The sequence below is a fragment of the Sminthopsis crassicaudata genome, chromosome 3, assembly GCF_048593235.1.
Source record: "Sminthopsis crassicaudata isolate SCR6 chromosome 3, ASM4859323v1, whole genome shotgun sequence".
Lineage (NCBI taxonomy): Eukaryota > Metazoa > Chordata > Mammalia > Dasyuromorphia > Dasyuridae > Sminthopsis > Sminthopsis crassicaudata.
This window is the reverse complement of record NC_133619.1, coordinates 268,350,060-268,374,389: the sequence shown is the minus strand read 5'-3', so window position 1 is coordinate 268,374,389 and position 24,330 is coordinate 268,350,060. Positions and strand designations below refer to the sequence as shown.

General features: G+C 33.9%; 1 protein-coding gene across 1 annotated transcript in view; it reads right to left on the bottom strand.

Moving 5' to 3' along the window:
- Positions 1-24,330, bottom strand: part of URB1 (URB1 ribosome biogenesis homolog) — a 99,123-nt gene that overhangs the window by 53,287 nt on the left and 21,506 nt on the right. The window contains exons 6-16 of the mRNA XM_074300780.1: positions 23,187-23,272; positions 22,216-22,341; positions 20,770-20,891; positions 18,453-18,648; positions 17,287-17,424; positions 15,266-15,439; positions 10,978-11,116; positions 9,403-9,519; positions 7,729-7,841; positions 3,310-3,417; positions 434-550 (exon numbers count right to left, since the gene is read on the bottom strand). Coding sequence (XP_074156881.1) covers positions 434-550; positions 3,310-3,417; positions 7,729-7,841; positions 9,403-9,519; positions 10,978-11,116; positions 15,266-15,439; positions 17,287-17,424; positions 18,453-18,648; positions 20,770-20,891; positions 22,216-22,341; positions 23,187-23,272 — 1,436 coding nt within the window. The remainder of the gene's footprint in view (positions 1-433; positions 551-3,309; positions 3,418-7,728; positions 7,842-9,402; positions 9,520-10,977; positions 11,117-15,265; positions 15,440-17,286; positions 17,425-18,452; positions 18,649-20,769; positions 20,892-22,215; positions 22,342-23,186; positions 23,273-24,330) is intronic.

The window sequence follows — 24,330 nt, the reverse complement described above, 5'->3', positions numbered from 1 at the left end:
TTTTTTTTTTTAAATATCTGTGGAAACTTCAAATACTATACCATTTTAAAGACTATAATATCACTAACTCATTGAATGAATAGAGCTTTCAAGTGGACCAAGATGTGCCTAAAAGTCATTGACCCAGACAGGTTAATACTGTTTCCCATTTGTTACACCATTGACTTTTTAAGCTATCCTGCCTTTAAGCTATAATGCCTTTAGGGCATTTTCAGCAAGCTTAATAATGCCTTCCTGATACTTAAAATAATCAAGTAGCACCATGAAGAAAATCTAAATTTTGTTACATTACAGAAACAAATTTTTAAACCAAAATTCAAAATCTTCATTTAAAAGCTACTTTAAAAAAATAAAAGTTTTAATTGAAAAAGTTAAAAAAAAAAATCCTTGTTCAGTCTCCTTTCACATTTAGAGATATGAAATAAAGTCTTACACATTCCAAAAACTGAATCACAACTTCTTTTCCATCTTCTGCCGTGTTATCTAATTGCTCCAACCATAGTTCTAGCTCTTTCCATGTGTATTCAAATACTCCAGTGTCACGCAAAATCTGTCAGAAAGATGAAATCCAAGAGAAATACAAATTAAAAAACAACTCTCAGGTATCACCTCACATCTCTCAACAATAATAGCAAGAATGTGCAATGATCAATTATGAAATATTTGGTTCTTATCAGTCATTCAAAGCAATCCCAATAGACTTTGAACAGAAAATGCCATCTGCATCCAGAAAAAGAACTATGGAGACTGAATGTAAATCAACACATGCTATGTTCACTTCTTTCTGTTTTTTTTTTTTTTAAATCTTTCCCATGTTTTTTTTTTCTCTTTTTGCTCTAATTTTTCTCTCCTATCATGATTCCTAAAGCAATATGTATTAAAGATAAATTAAAAAAATCACTGAATAAGCATAAATAATGAGTGCAAATCAAATAGGGGTTAACTTCAATATTTTTAAAATAGGGACTGAATAGAAAAGAATGCATGTTTTGACCTCTCTATTTGTTCTGATCCAATCATGGTACCACAGTGATGATTTATAATAGAATCTATGTATCACAGAACAGAATCTAAGACAAGTCAAGACTATCTCAGAACCCAGAGAAGTCTCACCACTAAAGTGGAACTACAGCATGGGTTCTTATGACAATAAAAAACAAAGCAACAAATACTGTGTATAACACAGCAAAAACCTATTAATTCAGATTGAAAATTTTGATATTTCATTGATGTAAAGGGCTAGAACTGAGCAATGCACTTGGATAATGAAGCATGTGAGACTAATTGCCAATTGGACAGTTCCCTATTAACTTGTTTGAAGGTTGACCCTCCCAAGCTGTTCTGTGCTGACTTGATTGGTGGGACAAAGAGGGGGTAGTGACGTGTGGGGAAGGAAGAGGAGGAGGAAGTGGAAGTAAGACGCAGAAGCTGACTCAGTCTCTCTTGGCGTTTGAGGGAGGAAGGTGTGTGTGAGGTAGGTAGGCCTAATCCCCTGACCTTGACTGTGAAAGATCAAGAATAAAGACGTTTGAAATTCTCAGAAATCATTGGATTCTCTGAGACATCATAAGATTGTTGCAGGACTGAAAGTCCTCAGGAATCATTGGATTCTCTGAGGCATCATAAGACTGTTGCAAGACTTCAAAACCTGTAGGGATCATTGGATTCCCTAACATATAAAAAGACTGATGTGGGACTTCAAAAACTTGCGGGGATCATTGGATTCCCTAATACGTGAAGCAATGGACAATAGATTGGTTTTGGACTATCTCTTGGTTGCTGAAGAAGGTGTACGTGTGACTGTTGCTTACATACCCTCCTTCTAGGACTTCTGGAAATCTCTTACAATACCATGTTGATTTATATTGTTTGTTATATCACTACTTGCATGTACAATTTCTGTTTGTTACACCACATTGAGTCTGCACTGACTGTGGGGAGAGTCATCACTAATAGCCTCTGCGTTATTGCTATGTGCTTGTGTAATAATTCCCATGCTGATGGGTTTGTGCATACTTGTCTCTAATAAGGCCCTTCAACCCAGAAACCCGCTAGCAAATCCCCACTTCTCTTTGGTGCTTTTCATCTCCCTTCCTGAGATATCAGGGAGGGCGTGATTATCTCCTTTTTAGTGCTTTCATCTCCCCTCCTGAGAAGTCAGGGGGGCATGATCACCTCCTTTTTGGGGTTCTCACTTCCCTGAAAAGTCAGGGATGGCAAGACCACCTGCGGTCTAAACCAAAAGAAAGCGGGAATTCTGGATTGGGCTGAAGCTCACCTTTGAGGCAGCTAGGTAACATAGTAGATCGAGTGCTGGAACTGGGAGTCAGGAATTCCTAGGTTCAAATTCTCTTTGAGACCCTCCCTAGCTATGTGCTCATGGGTAAGACAATTAACTTCTCTAAGTCTCAATTTCTTTAAATATAAAAAAGAGATAATTACAGTTATAGCACTTATCTTATGAACAGTTGTAAAGATTAAGTGAAATAATAAAGTATTTTGCAAATGTTAAAGCCAGAAGTGTGCTAGAACCAACTTTAACCTGTTTCTGAAAAACATTTGTTGAATTTTGAGAACAAGCATTTACACATCAGAAATCAACCAACCCTACTAATATATACTAATAAACCAAGGGTTGACTGGTTGTTTTGATTACCTTAAAAAAGTGATAGAAAAAATGTCAGTAATAGAAATTAAACAGAAAAGTGCATTATGTACACATTTTCCCTCAGAGAACTAGTTATTAAACTATACTTAAAGAACCCTACTTAAGGAACAAGATAGATATCATTATGTTGATTTATAGAAAATGTGTCAGAGAAAAAGGTAAATAGGAAGGATCTGCAAGTCCGTAAGCCTAAGAAAGTTCCAGTTTTTAAATTTCCTCTACTAGTGCAAATTAAAATCTATTTATGCCTTAATAGATAAGTTCTAGTAAGCTGTCTAAGCCATAAAGATAAAATGATTTGCTAGGGGTCACACAGCTGGTTAAAGTTAAAGGCAGAATTTGAACTCAGATATTTATGATGCCAAGGCTAAAAGCCTATCTATTATTCCATGATGCCTTTCATAACAGCTGAAATCATCTTAATTTAGTGCCTTCATCAAAGACCTAGGAGTTTCTGGAATATAGAAAGAGTATTCCTATGAATCATTAAACAGTCCTTACAAAGAGCATGTAAGTTAAAACTGAGACATACAACAAAAAATCATATTTTTAAGTTTAAAGACAACAGAAGCTTTAAAACCTAGAAGCAAATATGTGATGAAATATACTACTTTGAATATAAAACAATGGGAAATACTTACCTTTGTAATCAATAGTTTTGTTGATGCTTTAAGTTGTGAGTGTTTACTTGTCACAAACATTTTCATCAGCAAATAAAACACAGATCTTTCTCCACCATTTGGACTTTCCTAAAGGAAACAGGGATAGGGCATTTTAGATATAATTTATTCCTTTTGAAATAACCCACAAGGGAAGATCACTCATGAAAGAGAAGCATTGTCCATTATTGATTTCTGACCAAAAAAATTGCCAAGTCTGCATTTTTAAACTCAAGATTCACTGTGGCTTTTATTTGTGAGAAAGCAACACTTCAAAATGTAAAGCTGAACAGAGTTCTGCCAAGCAAAGTGAGGAAGCAAGTAGCATTGGATATGTAGAGGGTAAGGAAAATCAATTGACAATGCCAAGGATTCTTCCTAATGTATTGATTTATGATTGATTCATTACACATCTAATTTCTATAGAAAGAAATGGAAAGACAGAAATTGAAGAAAAATGAGAAAGTAATTTGGAGAGTTTTGGAAGTTCAAAGTCAGAGATTGAAGTTGGAAGAAAAGTATAAATTTGTAAGAGTCTTAAATTTAAAAGAGAAGGAAAAGGCAAAGAAAAGCAAATGCTAAAAGATGAAAAGAGGAAGAAGGCGTAGAAGGAATGAAATGAGGACTCAATAAAAATAATGAAAATAGATCAAGCCTAAATAATAACAATAGCAATACTAGTTAAATTGATTTATTCAGGGCCATAGGAATAAAAATATAAAAGGATTACTTTAGAGAATTAGGGAAAAAAAAAAAAAGAAAAAAAGAAAGAAATTTGAAAGCCTAAAAGGTCAAGAATGTCAAGAGGAATAATGAAAAAAATACTAGGAAAGAAGGGGTTTTAGCACTATCAGATCTCAAACTACATAATGAAAAACAGTAGTAATCAAAGCAATAAGATATAGATTTTTCAGTGGCTTAGATTAGATACACATACAGAAACAAAATAAACTTTAACAACTAGAGTAAGAATCCACATTTGATAAAAACTGATCCATTTATCTCTACTGTCCTTCTATATCAATCCTTCCTTTCATGGCTAAACACCTTGAAAAAGTTATGTGTGAGAAGATCCAACTCACTTCCAGTTGATCAATGATGGACAGAAATAACTATACCCAGAGAAGGAACACTGGGAAGCGAATGTAAATTGTTAGCACTACTGTCTATCTACCCAGGTTACTTATACCTTCGGAAGCTAATAATTAATGTGCAATAAGAAAATACACATATATTGTATCTAGGTTATATTGTAACACATGTAAAATGTATGGGATTACCTGCCATCGGGGGGAGGGAGTGGAGGAGGGAGGGGATAATTTGGAAAAATGAATTAAAAAAAAAAAAAAAAAGAAAAAGTTATGTGTGATTAATGTCTCTGCTTCCTTTCCTTCCATTATCTTCTAAATCCTCTCCTATCTTTTGACCTCATCATTCAATTAAAACTGCTCTTTCTCAAGTTACCAGTGATCTCTTGATTGCAAAATTGACCCTTTCTCCCCTTCACTCTTCCTGACCTCTGCAACCTCTGACACTGTCCATCAGTCTCTTCCCTCTAGGTCTATATGTTCCTCTCTCCTGGCGACTCTTTCTCAGTTTCCTGTGTTAGAGCATCACATGCCTTCTTAAAGTGAGTGAATGTATTGGGCTGTCTTCTCTTCTCTTTAAATAACTTAAAGACTTCATCATGTCTTATGGATAAATTATCATCTCTGCACATATAATTCTAAGATCCTCTTGCCCAGTTCTAATTTCTATTCTAACCTCCAGTCTTGTATTTCCAAATGCCCATTGTATATTTTAAATTGAATGTCTAATAGACAGATGCTAAACTCAACATATCCTCCCCTCCAAGCTGTTGCTCCCACAAGACCTTACATCTCCTGGTTCCCTACATTTCCAGCAGCTGGAATGCTCTCCCTCTTCATCTCTCCCTTTTTGTTTCCTACAAGTCTCAGGTAAAATCTCATTTTCTAGAAACTTTTCTCAGCCCCCAACTAAAGCTAGTGCTTTATCAACATAAAGCAGATTGTCTCAAATACATCTCAATGCATCTTATTTGTATATAGTTGCCTGTATGTTGTCACCATCAGTAAGCTTTAAATACCTTGAAGAAGACTATTTTTTCCTTTCTTTGTATCTCCAGTGCTTAGCACAGGAACATATATATATATATATATATGTGTATATATGTATGTATATATGTATATATATACATAAATATATGCATATAAATAAACACTTAAAAATGTTTATTCACTTATTTGAAAGAATTGGTAATTAAAGAAATTATAATTAAAGCAACTCTGAGGTTTTATCTATCACCCATCAGATCGGCAAAGTCACTTGACCAAGGTTAAGACCCAGGTCACTTAACCCCAAATGCTAGAGAGAAAGAAGTAAAAGAAGAGAAGCAAAGGAAGGAAGATAAGAAACATATATATTAAAGAACCAATGGTGAACCTGTGAATTGGCCTATCCATTTTGGAGAGAAATTTGAAAAAGTCACTAAACTGTGCATATTCTTTGACCCAGTGATATCACTACTATATCTAAATCCCAAAGTGTTTAAAGCAAGAGAAAACAAGACTCGTTTGTACAAATATACATATATACACATATATAAACACAAAATATTTGTTATGTAATATACTATACAATAATGGCTATAATATGTTTATATAAAATATATAAACAGCTCTTTCCTAATAGCAAAGAATTGAAAACCTATGGCTTAATATCCTTGGTGTGTGAATTCTATTACAATGAAGGTAAGCCTCAAGAAGTTAAACCCAAGTATCTGTATATTTAGGAGTCAAAATGCCATACCATTCTCAAGTATTTTTGGAGATTACTTAAAAATACTGTATCTGATATTATTTCCACATTGTTGATTCTGATAGACATTACCACATAACAATTAAAATTAAATTTGTTTTTATAGTCATTCGTAGGGACTCCCTACTGTCTACTGAGTAAAACATAAACTTGTAATTTTGAAATTCAAGAACCTTCACATGGTACAGCAGAAAAAGTAGTAAATTTAGAAGTAAATAGAAGACTTAGATTAGAATTCTGAATATGCCTCATAATTACTATTCATGTGATCCTAACAAGTAATAATCTGTGTCCTCAACTATAAAACAAGGGAGTTGAACTAGAAAAAGTCTTCCTCTATATCCAAAAGTCCATGATTTCATTGACACTATAGCTTCAACCTACCATTCTAGCCTTCTCTTAGGGGATGCCTTTTCATGTACTTTTTTTCTCCCTACAGGACCACTCACTTATCCCTTTTCAATCTACCTTTTGTCACTCTTTACACCTTCTCTCCTACTAGTCTCATGCCCAAAATGGGCTCATTTCTTCCTCCTCATCTCTGCTTTCTTTCTTTCTTTCTTTTTTTTTTTTGCTGAGGAATTGGGGTTAAGTGACTTGGCCAGGGTCACACAGCTAGGAAGTGTTAACTGTCTGAGATCAATCCTTCTGACTTCAGGGTTGGTGCTCTATCCACTGCACCATCTAGCTACCCCCTATACTTTCTTTCAAGTTCCAATGGAGGTAACCTCATTCCCATTATGCTGTCCCAATCCCCAAGCTGCAAGTGAATTAATTGTCTTTTCTCAGACTTCTCACAGAATTTTATATGGCCCTCTCTTTTGGACGTATCAAGTTCTACTTTATACTATAGTTAATTATAGATATAATATGAAATGTCAGTCTTTGAAGAGTTAAACTGCAGATCAATTCAAGGGAAACAGAGATACATAATAGCTATGAGCAAACTAGATCAAATTACCATAAATAATTATGCAAAAAGATCATAAAAGATAACATCAAAGATGTATAAGACTAGAAAGGTAGTGCTCTGGTCATGGCAGTAATATTGATGGATTAATAAATATCAGACAGCCTATATGGTCCACTACTGTCCATACAATGTCACAGGATCTAGAAGGTCTTTCTTCCATAAGAACTGTAATAGGAGGGCAAGGACAAGAGTTATACTGAATAAGAAAGTATGAGTTACCATTGTCACTGAAGAGTATGTACCACAATGACATTATGGATCACTAAAAATATGTTCTATTTCTTGTTCAATTATATCACAAACCCCTTGAACTTAATAGGCAAAATGCCTGAAGACAAATTTCATAGTTCATGTTGCCATTAAGCACACAAGATGGTTTTTCTTTTCATAGATCTGGACATAAACTTCTAAACAATATGGTTGATATATTGTTCAACTTCAACCAACATTTTCTTCACTCTTCTACTCCCTATAAAAATTCATGTTTCTTTTAGAAATATATCTAGTTAGCACCTACATAAGATTTATGATACATTATATCAATTTTAGACTATGAAATTATATGATTGACAATAGACAACTGGCCCCACCTGTCCTTTTAACCAGGCAAATTTGCTGACAGGCAATTCCAGGGCCACTTTCAGAATATAGTACTGAAGGACAGGAGGAACTTCCTCTTGAAATCCCTCTTCTGAAATGATACCTAGAGTTTGAAGAAAAAAAAAAATGATTCTTGGGAGAATAGCTATGTTAGAAATTTCTGAAGATAGCAGCTGCTACCACAGTAGATGAACTAATTCAGATGATTCTAATTCCTACAGTTAGATGAACAAGACAAAAGACTTGGTTTTCACAAAAGAAAAGGAAGCTAAGCAATCAGTATTATATGGTAGCATCTTTGATTCCTACAGTAATTCTGTTTCACTCCCTACATTCAGTCACTCATGGTTCTTTTGATTCTTCTTTCCCAGTATCTTGTTTTCGCCCTTTGCTGACCATTCCCAAAGCTACCACTATTGTAGCATATTACTACCTCAAGTGTGGACTATTCTAATCTGAATCTTTTTTCAACTTTTCAATTAACTATTTTCCATTTAAGCCTGCATACTTGATAATCATGTCACAATACATCTAGAAATATTCTGGGATGGGAGATAATTGATTGACTACCCTGGTGCATGCCCTCATTACCTCATGGCCAGACTGTTCCAATAGTCTATTCATTGATCTCTCTGCCACAGATCTATTCTACTCTAAATCATCCTCCATTTTACTGTCAAAGTGATCTTCCTGAGGCCACCAGCCTTCACAAACTCTCCAATCTAGCTTTTTCCCATCCTCCTGCAAGATTTTCAAAATTAAGTTATCAAATATCAAAGTATATGATAACTGAAGGGAACAGAATTTTATCAAGTTTTCTAAAAGCTCTCTATTTTATCCAGTTCAATGAATGGTAGTTAATAAGCAGTGGTCTTGTTATTTTCATCAGAATACTATAAGGCAAAAAAGGATCAGTATGCTATGATAATATCTGTTTGCTTCTCAGCACCTGAAGCAATCAAGTCCCCAAACCATGAGGAGAAAGTGAAAGCCAACATTCATTTGACACTTCTTTGGATCTATTGATTTCATTTACATTTAGGGCATAAAAACAACATATAGTTCAAATTCCTCCAATATTGTCAACTTGGTCATCAGAACAAGATCACAGGTTAAATGTACCGGAAGTTAAATTAATACTCATAAATGGTCTAAGATCTGATGATCATTCACTACTTTTCTTGCATTATCATGGCAAAAGAGGAATGGAATTTCACAGGACTGACACATATGCATTTTTGTCCCTTTTGTGTATTGTTATGCTGAAAAAGAACAAAATATAACAGCTAGTAGTCTATCTTCCTAATGAACTTTTATCTACTGAGCAAGTTGGCCTGGATTTCAGATAAATTCACAGAGGATTTACAATATACTTTTGTAGATCCATCTGCGTATCATCCATAACAAATATCTCAACACTCCCAGGAATATTTCTGTAATAACAATAACCCTTCATCAACCCTTCATAGGGAAAGGAAGACACGCTTATTTAATATTTAGCTAGGTAAATATAGTCAAGAAGACAAATTTGTTAGAGGGAAAAAATATATAATTCATATCAAAGCACATCAAGAAATTTGCCTACTCTTCTGGACTATTTGCAGTACTGCTCAATGCTGGAGGCATAGATAACTAAGGAATAACTGTAATCATCTCAGACATACCTTTTAGAAGCTTGCTGAAGTCAAATGTACATTGAATGACAACATGGGGAACAACCATCTGATAAAGACAAATGACCTGAAGTAAAATAGCCTTCAAAAGAGTTGTTTTTGCATCATCTAAGTCAAATAAGACCAAAATAAATTAGAGAACAGTCATTTTTTTCTTTTAATCAGTTACACTTTAGTAATCATATCAATTCTAATACCAATAAAATACTCATTTTTATAATGTTGCTAAGACCTAGAGAGAAAAAAATTTCTTCAAATATTAATTAAAACAAGTTTCATCATTAATCATATAAAACTGTACCATTGTTAAAAAAAGAAAAGATACATAAAACAGCAACAGAATTTTGTTCAGAGTACAGCTGTGGGGAGCCAGATTGTGCTGGGCTGTACAGGGGTTAGCAGATGGGTCAAGAGTCATCACAGTATAGCAATCAAAAAGCATTTATCAAATGCTTACTTCTATGAACCAGATACTGTGTTGGGGATACAGAGAGAAGTGAAACAGACCATATTCTCAAAAAACTTGCATTCTAATAAGGCAAGTAACATATACATATATAACTATATAAACAATGAACAATGGTAATTTTGAGATACTACAGCAATTGAGAAGAATCAGGAAAAGCATCACAAAGGAGATAGAGCTGAAAATGAGTCTTGAAGGAAGGCATAATAAATAGGGGAGGAGGAAGTACATTCCAGGTATTGGAGAAAGACAGTACAGAGATAGGAATGGAATACACTGTGTTTGGATCAGTGAGCAGACCCAAATAGCTGAATTGCAGAGTTTATGGAAGAAAAATAATGTGAAAGAACACTGGAAAGGTAAGAAGGGGCCAAATGGTAAAGACACTTAAATCCCAAAGAGAAGAATTATTTTTTATCCTATAGCTAATAGGGAACCACTGTAATTTAATGTAATTTAAGTTTGGAATTGGGGGAGAGGGAAGAGAAATGATTGACACAATCAGACATGAGTCTTAGAAAAACACTTTAGTGTTATATGGAAGAGGAATTGGAATGGAGAGAATTTTAAGGCAGAAAGACCAACTAGGAGACTACTGAAATAGTCCAGAAGAGAAGTGATGGGGGGCTGAATTAAGATGGTAGCTGTTGAGTATTGAGATATATACATGAAATTTTGTAAAGATAAAAATGGCAAGATTTGGTAACTGAAGGTATGTGAGTTGAATGAGGTATTTATAGTTTTTCCTGATAAAGAGTAAATGTTAAACTAAATTTTACAAGCCAAATTCTTAGACAGGAAAACAGCTAGCTATTTTTTATGTATTTCTTTGAAATAAATAACTTATGAAAATTAATGTTTCAATGCAGATGATTCAAGATAAAACTGTCATGTAACCTATTCCTTATTTTTTCTCCTCCCAAAATTGAAAAATAATATATAACATCCATTTACAAAATCCAGAAATAGCTGGATTTACTCTGTCTTTTAATTAGAATATGTTTAATACTACACTATATTTTCCTAGATTTTTTGTTTTTTCCAAAAGGTAAAAAACCAAGTCATTTGCATGTACTTGAAGAATCCATACATACACTCACCATGTTTGTGGTCTATTTCTATAGTTTCAGTTTTCTCATCTTCAAGTGAATTTTTCTTTCCTAACCCACCATCTTCATCTGTTTTTTGCTTTCCAAGTGATTGCCACACACATACAATATTGTTCAGATCTGGCAAAAGCTGTATAGAAAAAGGAAAGAGTCAACACAAATTCTCTAAACCTCCCTTCTCATCACAGCTAGGATGATGAGAGAAATGATTATTTTTCTCATATACAAATAACCAGTTATTAAGATTAAGCTTTTCCCTTTCTATTTCCTCATATGAAACCAACTCCTGTAGGTTATTCAGCCAGTTTCTAAAAGGACATTGCTGATAGTTGAAACTGCCCAAATTCCCAGGGAACATGATTTTTGATCTTGAGTGGGACCCTTCTCAACTAGGTCTTAACAAATAGAATCCAGTCTAGTCAAGATCTTGCTCTGAAGAAATAAATATCTTTCCTTAAGATCTTCATTAGAATTTAAGATGATCTTATGAAGCTTATGAAGGGGAAAATCAGTTAGCATAATATGGGTAGGTTATTTTGTCCAGATTGCTGGAAGTTGAATCCCATGTTCTGGTCTCATTCTCATCAGAAAGAAATGAAAATTTTCTGCCCACCTCATCATTAATGTGTATGCCCTCATTGATTGTTAACCAATTAGAGTTGATTTCCATCCTCAGGTATATCCCCTTTTCCAAAGTTCTTAAATCCTTGAATGTTCCCTGAGGGAGGACTTTGGTTTACGAAAGAGAGCCAAGAACCATCATTTTATTATTTCCTAACCATAATTAATAAAACCATTAATTTTTCTCTCAGAATTTTCATTCATCACAGTGGAGCAAAGACTAAAACAAAAATTCAAGAGTGCCAACAAGGAGCCCCTTTCTGCCATGTTCCAAGGAATCTATGTTCTGGGTGGATTTGTCTTCATTATGGTCTTTTTCCTCTATAAGATTTATAAAAATACTGAACCACCATTTATAATATTGTTTCTCTAGGAAAATACTTTGAAGTTCCCTCAAGAAAATGGGCTATGAATTTTATTTTATTAAAGCTTTTTATTTACAAAACATATGCAAGAGTAATTTTTCAACATTGACCCTTGAAAAACTTTCTGTTCCAAATTTTTTCCCTTCTTCCCCCTACCCCCCTCTCCTAGGTGGCAAGTAATCCAATACATGTTAAATATGTAAAATATGTTAAATCCAATATATATATACACACACATACATACAGTTATCTTGCTACACAAGAAAAAATAGATCTAGAAAGAAAACCTGAGAAGGAAAACAAAATGCAAGCAAACATCAAACAACGTGAAAATGTTATGTTATGGTCCACATTCAGTTCCCACAGCTCTCTCTCTGAGTGTATATGGCTCTCTTCATCACTGAACAATTGGAACTGGTTTGAATCATCTCACTATTGGAGAGAGCTACGTCCTTCAGAACTGATCATTGTACAGTCTTGTGGCCTTGCATAATGATCTCCTGGTTCTGCTCATTTCACTTAGCATCAGTTTATGTAAGTCGCTCCAGGACTCTCTGAAATCATTCTGTTGGTCATTTCAATATTCCATAACATTTTATATACTATAAATTATGCAACTATTTTCCAATTGATGGACATCTACTCAGTTTCCAGTTTCTAGCCACTACAAAAAAGGTTGCCACAAACATTTTTGCACATGTGGGTTCCTTTCCCTCCTTGAAGATCTCTTTGGGATATAAGCCCAATAGAAACACTGCTGGGTCAAAGGTTATGCACAGCGTGCTAGCTTTTTGAGCAAAGTTTCAGATTGCTCTCCAGAAGGGTTGGATCTGTTCACAATTCCACCAACAATGTATCAGTGTACCAGTTTTCCCACATCCCCTCCAATATTCGTCATTATCTTTTCCTGTCATCTTAGCCAATCTGACAGGTGTGTAGTGGCATCTCAGAGTTGTCTTAATTTACATCTCTCTGATCAATAGTGATTTGGAGCACCTTTTCATATGACTACAAATAGTTTCAATTTCTTCATCTGAAAATTGTTTGTTAATAGCTTTTGATCATTTATCAATTGGAGAATGGCTTGAATTTTTATAAATTTGAGTTAATTCTCTATTTTTACATTTTTACATTCAAAGGTTCTAATAAAAGAGGCCTTTATTAGAACCTTTGAATGTAAAAATGCTTTCCCAATTTATTGCTTCCCTTCTAATCTTGTTTGCATCGGTTTTGTTTGTACAAAATCTTTTTAATTTAATATAATCAAAATTTTCTATTTTGTGATCAATAATGATCTCTAGTTTTTCTTTGGTCACAAATTTCTTCCTTCTTCACAGAACTGAAAGATAAAACCATCCTGTGTTCTTCTAATGTATTTATCATCTCATTCTTTATGTCTAGATCATGAACCCATTTTGACCTTATCTTGTATATGGTGTTAGGTGTGGGTCAATGCCAAGTTTCTGCTATACTAGTTTCCAAATTTCCTAGCAGTTTTTGTCAAATATTGAGTTCTTATCCTAAAAACTGGGGACTTTGGGCCTGTCAAACACTAGATTACCATAGTTATTGACTATTTTGTCCTGTGAACAGGCTATGAATTTTAAATGATTCACTTAAAAATGAATTTTTAACACAGAACCTGTGGATAATCTGATGAAAGACCACCTATGTTTCTAAACTATACATGAAAAAAGCTGATCTGATGTTCATACCACTTTCTCAGACTTTAGTACATTCAGCATAATCCCTGGGTAAAGAATACTAATAGCTCACACTTCTATGGCATTTTAAGGGTCTATAAAGCACTTTCTCCACAACACTGATAACAACCCTTTGAGGCAGGTGGCCTGACTATTCCTGGCTCCGTGTAACAGAACAGGTCCACTCTGAAGAAGTGTGATTTAGGGCAATAGAGTACTGGACAGCAAGATCAGGTTGCCATTCTGCTTATGATACTTAGTAGCTGTATGACATAAGAAAGTCTAAACGGTACAGTGGATAAAGAGTCAAGCTGAGAATCAGAAGATTCATCTTCTTGAGTTCAACTCTGACCTAGGACACTTACTTGCTATGTGACCACAAGCAAATCACTTAACCCTGTTTGACTCAATTTTCTCATCTGTCAAATGATCTAGAAGGAAATGGCAAACCACTTTAGTAACTTTGCCAAGTAAACCTCAAAAGGGATAATGAATCAGATATGACTGAACAATAAAAACAGAGAAATAGTGAAGTTCAAGTGAGATAATGTATATAACGTGAAAGTATGATACAAATTATATAGCTAGCAGAGTTATGAATTAGTACAATCTTATTGGAAAGCAATATGAAATCATGTCACATGAACCATAAAATTGATCCTACTCATTTCTAGATCTTGCCCTTCTTTATTACTGACTCATTTGAAAAGCTTTATGAGTATATTGTCAGCAAAATAATTTATAAGTTAAAAAACTGAAAACATGTGTCAAATTACTGGAAAACAGTAGAACAAACAGAGGTATCTGAATGAAATGGAATATTACTGCACTGGAAAAAACAACAAATATTTGAGAAACACAATGGCAAGACACAACAAATGACACAAAGTGAAAAAAGTAAAACCAAAACAATATATTTACTGACCCCAACTACATTTGTAAAAATAGGAGAGATAAGACTCAGATAAATACACACAAAAATAAATTCAGAAAGAACCAAAACAAAATGTGGAAAGAAGAAGATACAAAGAACATACCTGGGATTTACTAGTATAAGGAATTCCCACTGGAAATATTCTCTCTATCAATGCAGATAAGGAGCTGCTCTGCACATTAATCTTAGGGAATTTCAGAAGAAATGAAGGTCATAGCTAGTATACGTTAAATGGTTTCCTCACCATAAGGGTGGTTCTTTATCCATTACACCATTGTCACTTTAAAATTAATATATACTTTTAAAATGCAAACTATATAATCCATCAAATTTTTTTTAGACTTTATTTTTAGAAGTATTTGGATACTTGTATTCCATTGGTAGAAGCTAAAAGAAACTGAAGATGTTGCAGCTGGTTCCATGACTTGCCCATAATCACAAAGCTGGGAGCTTAAATCCAACAATGGGACTCTGTGTCTTGCACTTCTTGCTATGTAAGACCTTCCATCTCTAGGCTTTTCCCTGTTCTGGTTTTCTGGTGTTTTTCACTCAGGACAACTTACCTACCTTTACCAGCTGCTGCTACATAGCTACCTGCTATTCACATCTGTGTTTTAAAATTACTTTGGAAAGAACCACACTGCTTCCTTTCTTACCTTGCTCACAGCTTCTCTGTACATATGCACAAATTCCTCCATCATCACAGGAGTATAGATGCTTGACTCCTGCCACACATCCTTATTGAGACAATGATCAATGTTTTTTAATGCTCTCTTCAAAATTGTGGAAATAAGTGATAAAATTGTGTGATTTACTGATTTGTTTTCCAACTGAGAAGAACGAAAGAGAAAAAGGTCAATCAATGACACTTCTTTATAAGACACATAAACTGTAAATTCACAAGGTGGAATCTAACTAATAGAACCCAAGATAAAATATAAGACTTTTAGAACTCAAGGATCCTTTAGAGGACTATCCCAGGGTCATCAATCAATGATTTTTTTTCTCCCTTGAAGGGAAAATTACTGAAAGAGTTTAGGTTACAAGACAGACTTTTTCTGGAGTCATGTGATATGGATTGCCCATGTGCCAATGATGTTCTTGATACAATGTGCTTTATCATAGAGTAATAAAGCTGCATTAGTTAGAACCTTCCCAACTAGAATTTTTTTTTGGGGGGGGGCACTTTATTTATAAATACACAAGTGTCAAAACATCAAGTTCATATTAGATATTTATTTTAAGAAATAACTTCATGGATAAGTCATGGAGTCAGAAATTATTCATCATACTTTGCTACAATTTCTTATGATAATCAAACATGTACAAAGTGATGGTCTTAATACACTGCAAGTCTCTCAAATCCTTTAGACATATACTTATCAAAACAGGAAAACAGAAAGTGGAAATACTTTTGACAAAAGTTTAAATAAAAATGGTCATCTGGTTATAGTAACAACATTCCAAAAAAGAAAAAATTCTGTTTTCTAAGCATTACAATTAACTGGGATTTCATTGTATCACATATAAGGTATACACTATATATTATGTTAATTAATAACAAAAATTTTGCCTTTTAATTACATCAAAAGCAGAAAGATTAAGGGACCCAATAAAACTTTAAATTCACAACCTAAACTAAATTAAAGCAAGATGATGAGCCAACTGCTATAAATCTTGTTTTCAAAAAAAGAAATGACAAATATATAAAGGTTCCAATTCTTTTTAAAGCCCAATCAAGAAAAAACAAGTATGAGAAGGACAAAGCAGACTTCTCATTTGTTGCTTATGGATCAGGCTTCCTCCCTTAATTGCACATGGTAAGAGATGTCAAAAAGCAGAAGGTAAAAAAATATCCATAGCCGCTAACATTCACTCATATGATGACTGCAAGAATCTTGAGAAATGGGTCATCTATATAAGGAAGGGTACCATTCATAGTACTGCTTGCAATTTTAGCAGTAGGTATTTAGGGTATAAAATTAATCTTAACTGTCTGAGACAGTCAGAATAAAGATCTTACAAGGGAGTATACACTGCCAGCAAGATCAAACTTTTTTAGAAACTTCAAATCCTCTTCCAAGTTCTGCCTATAAAGGAGGAAGGAGGTATCTGACAAATTCCTTACAAACATATTTTCATGCCAGGCTCTAGGATAAAATATTGTCTCCCACAAAGAACAAGGCAAACAATCTGAGTCCTAATTTCACTTATTTGGCAAACAGAACAAAAGTCCCTTTTGATTGGTGCCCCTACAACCCCTATCTGCCTCTTCCCATTACCCGCTTCCAGACCACATGCTGGAAAAGTACCAAAAGAAATTTTAAACTCACAATCTCATTCAAAGGAGCCAACATGATTATAACGCAACTGTTTCCCCACTGAATGATTTGTCCTCCAAAAACCAATTCTGCTAAATCTGGAAAGACTCGTGACTAGAGAGCTGGACATAGGAACTCATCAAATACTTTACTAAAATGTGGAGAAGCTGCACCTGCATAAGCAGTAGTGCCCATACAAATGAAATTATGGTTTGCTGTAAGGAAGTATAGTATTTTAAGTAAGATTTCCTTCCTAGTAACCTAACAATGAATTGACAGAAATAAATATAGCCAACATATTACTTTCAAAAGTTATACAATTTCTATTTAGATTAACAGCAATAAAATCACCTTACTTTTAATCCTTGAGTAAACATGATTTTGTTGCACACGCTGGGTACTGTTGTCACCATGACCATGGAAAGCAATCTAGTCAAGGGTATAAACTCTTTAGTTTTAAATGCTGGGGAAATCTCTGGCTGAGCCTCATAAATCTGTAGAAAAAATAACATTTAGGTAATGCCTGAGCTAAGAATAAATGCTGAGGTTAATTCTATGTATCAATATTGAATGATGACACCATTACGGTGTCAATTAGGGGCAGGTAGGTGGTGCAGTGGATAGAGCACCAGCCCTGAATTCAGGAGGACCCGAGTTCAAATCTGATCTCAGACACTTAACACTAACTAGCTGTGTGACCCTGAGCAAGTCACTTAACCCCAGCCTCAAAAAAAAAAAAAAAAAAAAAAAAGCAATAATTACAATATTAAAGGTCAACTTTTTTTTTTTCTGTGCTACTCTGTAGGACAAAACAAAGACCAAACAATGGAAGATACAAACACAGATTTGGGTGCACAGAAGGAAGAACAATGAGAACTCTGACTTGCCTTTATGAGAGTTACTAGAAGTGCCGAAACAGAACTAATTCACCTACCTACCTATCAGAGATATGTGTATGATAGTGCAGTTTCTGACACACACACACACAAAAAGATTAAGAATCACATCCTGTACAGTCTTTCTGTGCCATCCATCACACACACCAGCACTGGAGACCCTGAAGCAAACTTCTCAAAAAATATAACATCCTCAGCATGAATTTCCTGCTAATCCAGGAACTTTCCATTAATGCTGTGATTGATTCCCTGTGGCACTTACCACTGACTACTTATGAAACATTTCAAGGTCTCCCTTTCTTAAGGATTACATGGAGTATCTCAAAAGGGTCAGTATAATTTAAACAATTAAAGGTTAAAAGAGGAAGAAAAACACCCATATCCACTGAAATTTTGTTAAGTTATCACAGGTTCCTCAGCATGATGGGGCACCCTCCATATCTTCTGTGCTGATGGGCTGCATCTGCTTGGTAAGCAAAGCGGGGGAAGTTGGAGGACATTCTGGATTATTTGAACACATTGAATTTATGTACATACAAATACAATAATTCTAAGTGCTCCACACTAGAGGTGTAGTAAGAAATAAAACATGTTACTCTTCATCTCCATTTCATTCTTTTCCTTACCTTCCTTAGTAGCCTGATATTGTTTAACCAAGCCGACTTCATCCTTGGAACAAAGGAATAGGTCACCTCCTTAAAGTACTTTGTAAGTAAGTCTGGGCATACTTTTAGGATGTTCACTACAAGTTCAGCCACCAAGTCATCATCCGCTGCTGTCTTCAAACCCAGTAAGAAGTTCAAGAGAGTCAAGTTCCCTCCTCTGATAAATAATGGGGGGGGGGGGGGGAAACCATCAGGTCTGTGTAAAAATTTCCAAAAACTCCAATAATAAGCCAGTGATTAGTATAATAAATGCCAATTCCCCTGTAGGAGTAAAGAAAACCAACACTACAGCATGGGGGAATTTAGACTAGTCTAAACTTCAATTCCTCCCAATCCCTCTAATTTTGTCCGCCTGCATTTTAGATTTCCTTCACAGGCTAATTGTACACTATTTCAAAGTCAGATTCTTTTTATACAGCAAAACAACTGTTTGGACATGTATATATATATATATTGTATTTAATTTATACTCTAACATATTTAACATGTATTGGTCAAGGGGAGGAGGGGAAAAATTAGAACAAAAGATTTGGCAATTGTCAATGTTGTAAAATTACCCATGCATATACCTGGTAAATAAAAACTATTAAAATATTAAAAAACAAAAACAACAAAAAAAACACCTTCAATTCTTTTGGGGTTTTTAAATCTTATTTTTACTACATCTGCATAGATGAAAACTGATCTCCTGTTTTGTTTTTCTCCTTATTCTTCTCCCTTATTCCCTCCAAAGACGTATTAAAAAACTATTTCTGCTTCTTTTTTCTCTTTCACATCTGGATTGTTCTAAATAAGTACTCAAATCAGATCAGAAAAGGTTAGAGAAGAAAAACACTATTCTAACTCTACAAGAAAGTTTTTAAAGCACTAAATAAGATGTCTAAAATATGTCATTTTACCCAAAATAATTTCTAAAAAGCTTGTAGCATGGTACAACTTAGATTTTAAGAAATTTCTTAGTCTAGGTTTGGAAATGCTGAGACTAAATCAAGAAACAAATATTTGAAGGAGTAGATTTTATCCTAAACCAAGCAAACTTCCAATTAAAATAAATTTTTCAGTGGGATGAAAATCAGAATAAAAAGTACTAATGATAATAATATGGAAAATGAGATGCAGACAAAGTTGTAGCCAATAAATTTTAGGAATTTTCTTTCTCTTTCCTCCATTCATCACTTTGTCTGAAAATTAATTTTATATGACCGATACTATAGAGAATATCAAATTTAATAAATATGTTTACATGTCTATACACATATATTACATATACTTATAGATTAGTATGTATATATACATATGTGCTAATAATATATACAATGTATACACCTTTATTTTATTATATTTATTGACAATATTTTAACATGCTTCTCATAAACCAGGAAAAATCACGAGATATCAACTTTTTAAAATTTCAGCAGTAATGAATACTTTAAAAAGAAGGTAAATTGAATTACATGGTTCAATCAACATCTTAGGAAACTACTTTCAAAATTAATGTGCCTCCCAAGTTGATTCTGAGGAAACAATAAAGGGAGGATAAGTCACTTCACCTGAACTTTGTTGCCTTATCTAAGGGATTGTGTTGGAACCAGCTCATACCAACTCACAAGAGCCAATTTTTAAATTTTCACTGTGAACTTTAACCCTTTGAAAATTAGCAAAGCTAAAAACCATAGAATAATTTATTGTTTTGTTGATTTCTAGACTTATGAAAATGTTAATAATGCAGATTAAACTTAAAAGTGTGTCATGGACACATTTATTTGCCACCAGATACTTGATTGTAATTCAGATTAGTTCAAAGGACTCAAGAAGGGTCTGAGTCATTTCATTGTAGTTTTTGAGCTCTGCTTCCCTCCAGGCTAATCTCAGTCTACTAAGAGAAGAATGAATTCATAAAACGCAACCCAGCTTCCTTAGGACATCTAGTTCCAAGAATGACACAGGTTCCCATAATTATATATATATATATATATATATACTACTTTGCTTCAAAACGCACAGGATTCAGTTGATAGCAACTAGAGCAAATGGGATTCCAATTTAAGTTATTACAGGTATAATCTACCCTTGAATATCTTCATAAAAACTCAATAAAAATCTCTTTGGGCAGTTTCCTGGTTTGGAAGGAAAAATTAAAAGAGGAAAGACAATATAACTTCTAAGGTCTCTCTGAATCCTAAAATTCTGTAATTAACTGAATTTACTGTTTTTCACATATATAATGGCTTCTAAACAATACAGACTACTATATATATATAACCATATTGAGTTTTACCTTCCCAGAGTACCAAAAGATGCATCATAGAAGTTAATGCCATGCTTCAGAGAACAGCAAAGATCCATTAAGAAGTTGTGAACCAGTTCCCTTACCATGGTCTTGCCTGCTTCTTCAGTAGGCTATTAGGGAGGAAGAAAAGGGGAGGAATGGGGGGGGGGGGGGGAACAGAAAAAAGAGAAAGGAGAAAACCAAAACATTCAATGACTAGAGGATAAAATAGACAAAAACAAATTTTCTAAATATATACATTTTATCTCAAAGTGTGACATAATTAGGACAGAATTTTTGTTAAAAGACAAGTTAAATGGCATTTTTTACTCTAAAACAAGTTTAATACCTCTTTAACATATCAAATTTATTTTACTCATAAATAAGATTCCACACTTAGGAGTGTTTTATTAAGTACCTGAAGTTTTCTGGCATGCAAGAGAGTCAAATAATCTTTCCAAACCCACAAAATATTTTTACTTTGTTTTGTTTTGTTTTTAACTTAGAAGTATTTTTTCCAATTACATGTAAATACAATTTTCAATACTCATTTTTTAAAAAATTCTGAGTTCCCAATTTTTTTCCTTCTCCCACCCAAAATATGGCAAATAATCCGATATAGGCTATATATGTGCAACCATGTAAAACATTTCTACATCAGTCACATTATGAAGGAAAAAACAGAACAAGAAGGAAAAAACAGAACAAAAGAGAAAAAACCTCATAAAACCAAGTGAAAACTGCTTCAAGATGCCTTTGGATTCTTCAATTCTTAAGGTTGTGGATGGCCTTTTCTATTATGAGTCTTTTTGAACAACAAAGTATTTTTTTTAATTTTTCCTAACAGTATTTTTAAAAGAGAACACATGCAAATCACTATTATAAAAGGAAGGTAGGATTATTGAATATCTTAAGATTTAATTTAAAAGTTCTACAAAGAAATTTGAATATAAAATTTTCACTTCTTTAGCTATGTTTAACTTCAAGAGCATATAAATAAAGTAAAACTGAACAAAGTATTATATATCTTTGGTCATTTTAAGTACAGAACTGTTAATAATCCTATCAATAAAGCATTAGATAACAAATTTTATGTCCTATAACTTAAGAACTTAGAAGCAGGGATCAGGAAATCTTCAAAAATGTGGATGGAAGTTAGCCATAGTAGAAAACAACAGTGTAAGAAAAAAAGGAGCAGAATAAGTTTTGAGTAATTCTGTAAGACCAAAATGCACTGGCCAATCATTTGAGGGTTAAGCATGAAATTATTTGTCCAAAAGAAAAACTTTTTCTGCAATGAAAAAAATAGTATCCTGTTATCTTATTACTAGCCAAGGGAAAGTATCAATGTAAAAGAGTCAAAAAAGCATGCTAGAATTTTTAAGTAATACCTAATTTCATTTTTCAAAACATAAAAATGACACTAAAATCTTAATTCCAAAGTTACTACTGTACCTTGATATTTTCTGTGCTGACATCAGCAATTCCATTCCAACGATAGAGAGAAGCCACATTATTTAACAAATATCCAGTAAAGAAACGAACTTTCTGAGTCTTTGTAACACCAACATTGTGAATCACCTAAGAGTAATAAAGCAAAGTAATGCAAAGTATGTGAAACTTGACTTATTTTTTTTAAATTGCTATTATTTTTAAAAGACAAAATTTTTGAAAATGTCCAAACTACTATTTTATCAGACAAAATATATCCAATTTATTATGAAATCAAAACATACTTATATACTTTAGAGCTCAGACTACTTTTTTTTTTCCCTTTTTAACTCCATTATTACTAATATCCCACTGGGTAAGAACACAAAGTGTATAACATATGTATGTCAGGGAATTAAGAAGGGTTGGGTTAGAATTTTTACAGCTGTATAGCTCCAGAATTTGTACATGAACAAAAATTCTCACCCTGAACTATAATCTATAGTCAGTCCATAACATCAAAACTTTTTTCATAACAATATTGAGATGTTTTTGTTGTTTTTCAGTCTTCTTTTAGTTATGTCTGACTCTTTGTGATCCAATTTCGGGTTTTCTATGCAAAGACACTGGAGTAGTTTGCCATTTCCTTTTCCAGCCCATTTTACAGATGAGGAAACTGAGGCAAACAAGAGTAAGTGATTTGCCCAGGATCATACAGTTAGAATTCAAGGCCAGATTTGAGCTCCAGGTCTGGCACTCCATCCACTGCGCCACCTAGCTGCCCCATTTGAGATGTTACTTATATTTATATAATGCATATAAACAAAACCCCTTTGAGGTCCTTGATTTCTAAGAGAATGAAGGGGTCTAGAGACTAAAAAAAAAAGTTTGAGAACTTATTCTAGACAAACTAAAAATTAATGAACAAGATCATCAATGGAATTATATTTTATAATTTTCCTCATTTGGAAAATGTTTTCTCTATTAAAACACACCTTGGTTTTCAGGGTGGACAACAAAAGATTGATAGTAGAAATTCTGTCTTCCTTCAAGCCTGTCGCAAAAATGACAGGGAGGAATTCTGAAAACAAAATTGTCAAAGGTTAAATTCAATTTAAGGACTTTCTTTTTACATCCAAAGGATCTGATAAAGGCCTCATTTCTAAAATATATAGAGAATTGATTCAGATTTGTAATAGTTCAAGCCATTCTCCAATTGATAAATGGTCAAAGGATATGAACAGACAATTTTCAGATGAAGAAATTAAAACTATATGTAATCACATGAAAAGGTCACTAATAATCAGAGAAATGCAAATTAAGACAACTCTAAGATACCACTACACACCTGTCAGATTGGCTAAGATGACAGCAAAAGATAATGATGAATGTTGGAGGGGATGTGGGAAAACTGGGACACTGATACATTGTTGGTGGAATTGTGAACAGATCCAACCCTTCTGGAGAGCAATCTGAAACTTTGCTCAAAAAGCTAGCATGCTGTGCATAACCTTTGACCCAGCAATTTTTCTACTGGGATTATATCCCAAAGAGATCTTAAATGAGGGAAAGGGACCCACATGTGCAAAAATATTTGTGACAGCCCTTTTTGTAAAGTGGCATGAAACTGGAAACTGAGTGGATGCCCATCAACTGGAGAATGGCTTTATAAGTTAGAGTATATGAATGTTATGGAATATTATTGTTCTGTAAGAAACAACCAGCAGGGTGAGTTCAGAGAGGCCTGGAGAAACCTACATGAATTGGTGCAAAGTGAAATGACCAGAATGAGGAGATCATCATACATGGAAACAAGACTATACGATGATCAATTCTGATGAACATGGCTCTCTTCAACAATGAGAGGATTCAAACCAGTTCCACTTGTTCAGTGATGAAGAAAGCCATCTACACCCAAAGAGAACCATGGGAATAGAGTGTGGAACACAACATAGCATTCTCATTCTCTGTCGTTATTTGTTTGCATTTTGTTTTCTTTCTCAATTTTTATTTTCCTTCCTTCTTGATCTGATTTTGCTTGTGCAGCAAGATAATTGTATAAATATGTATACATATGTTGGATTTAACATGTATTTCAACATATTTAACATGTATTGGACTACCTGCCCATTAGGAGAG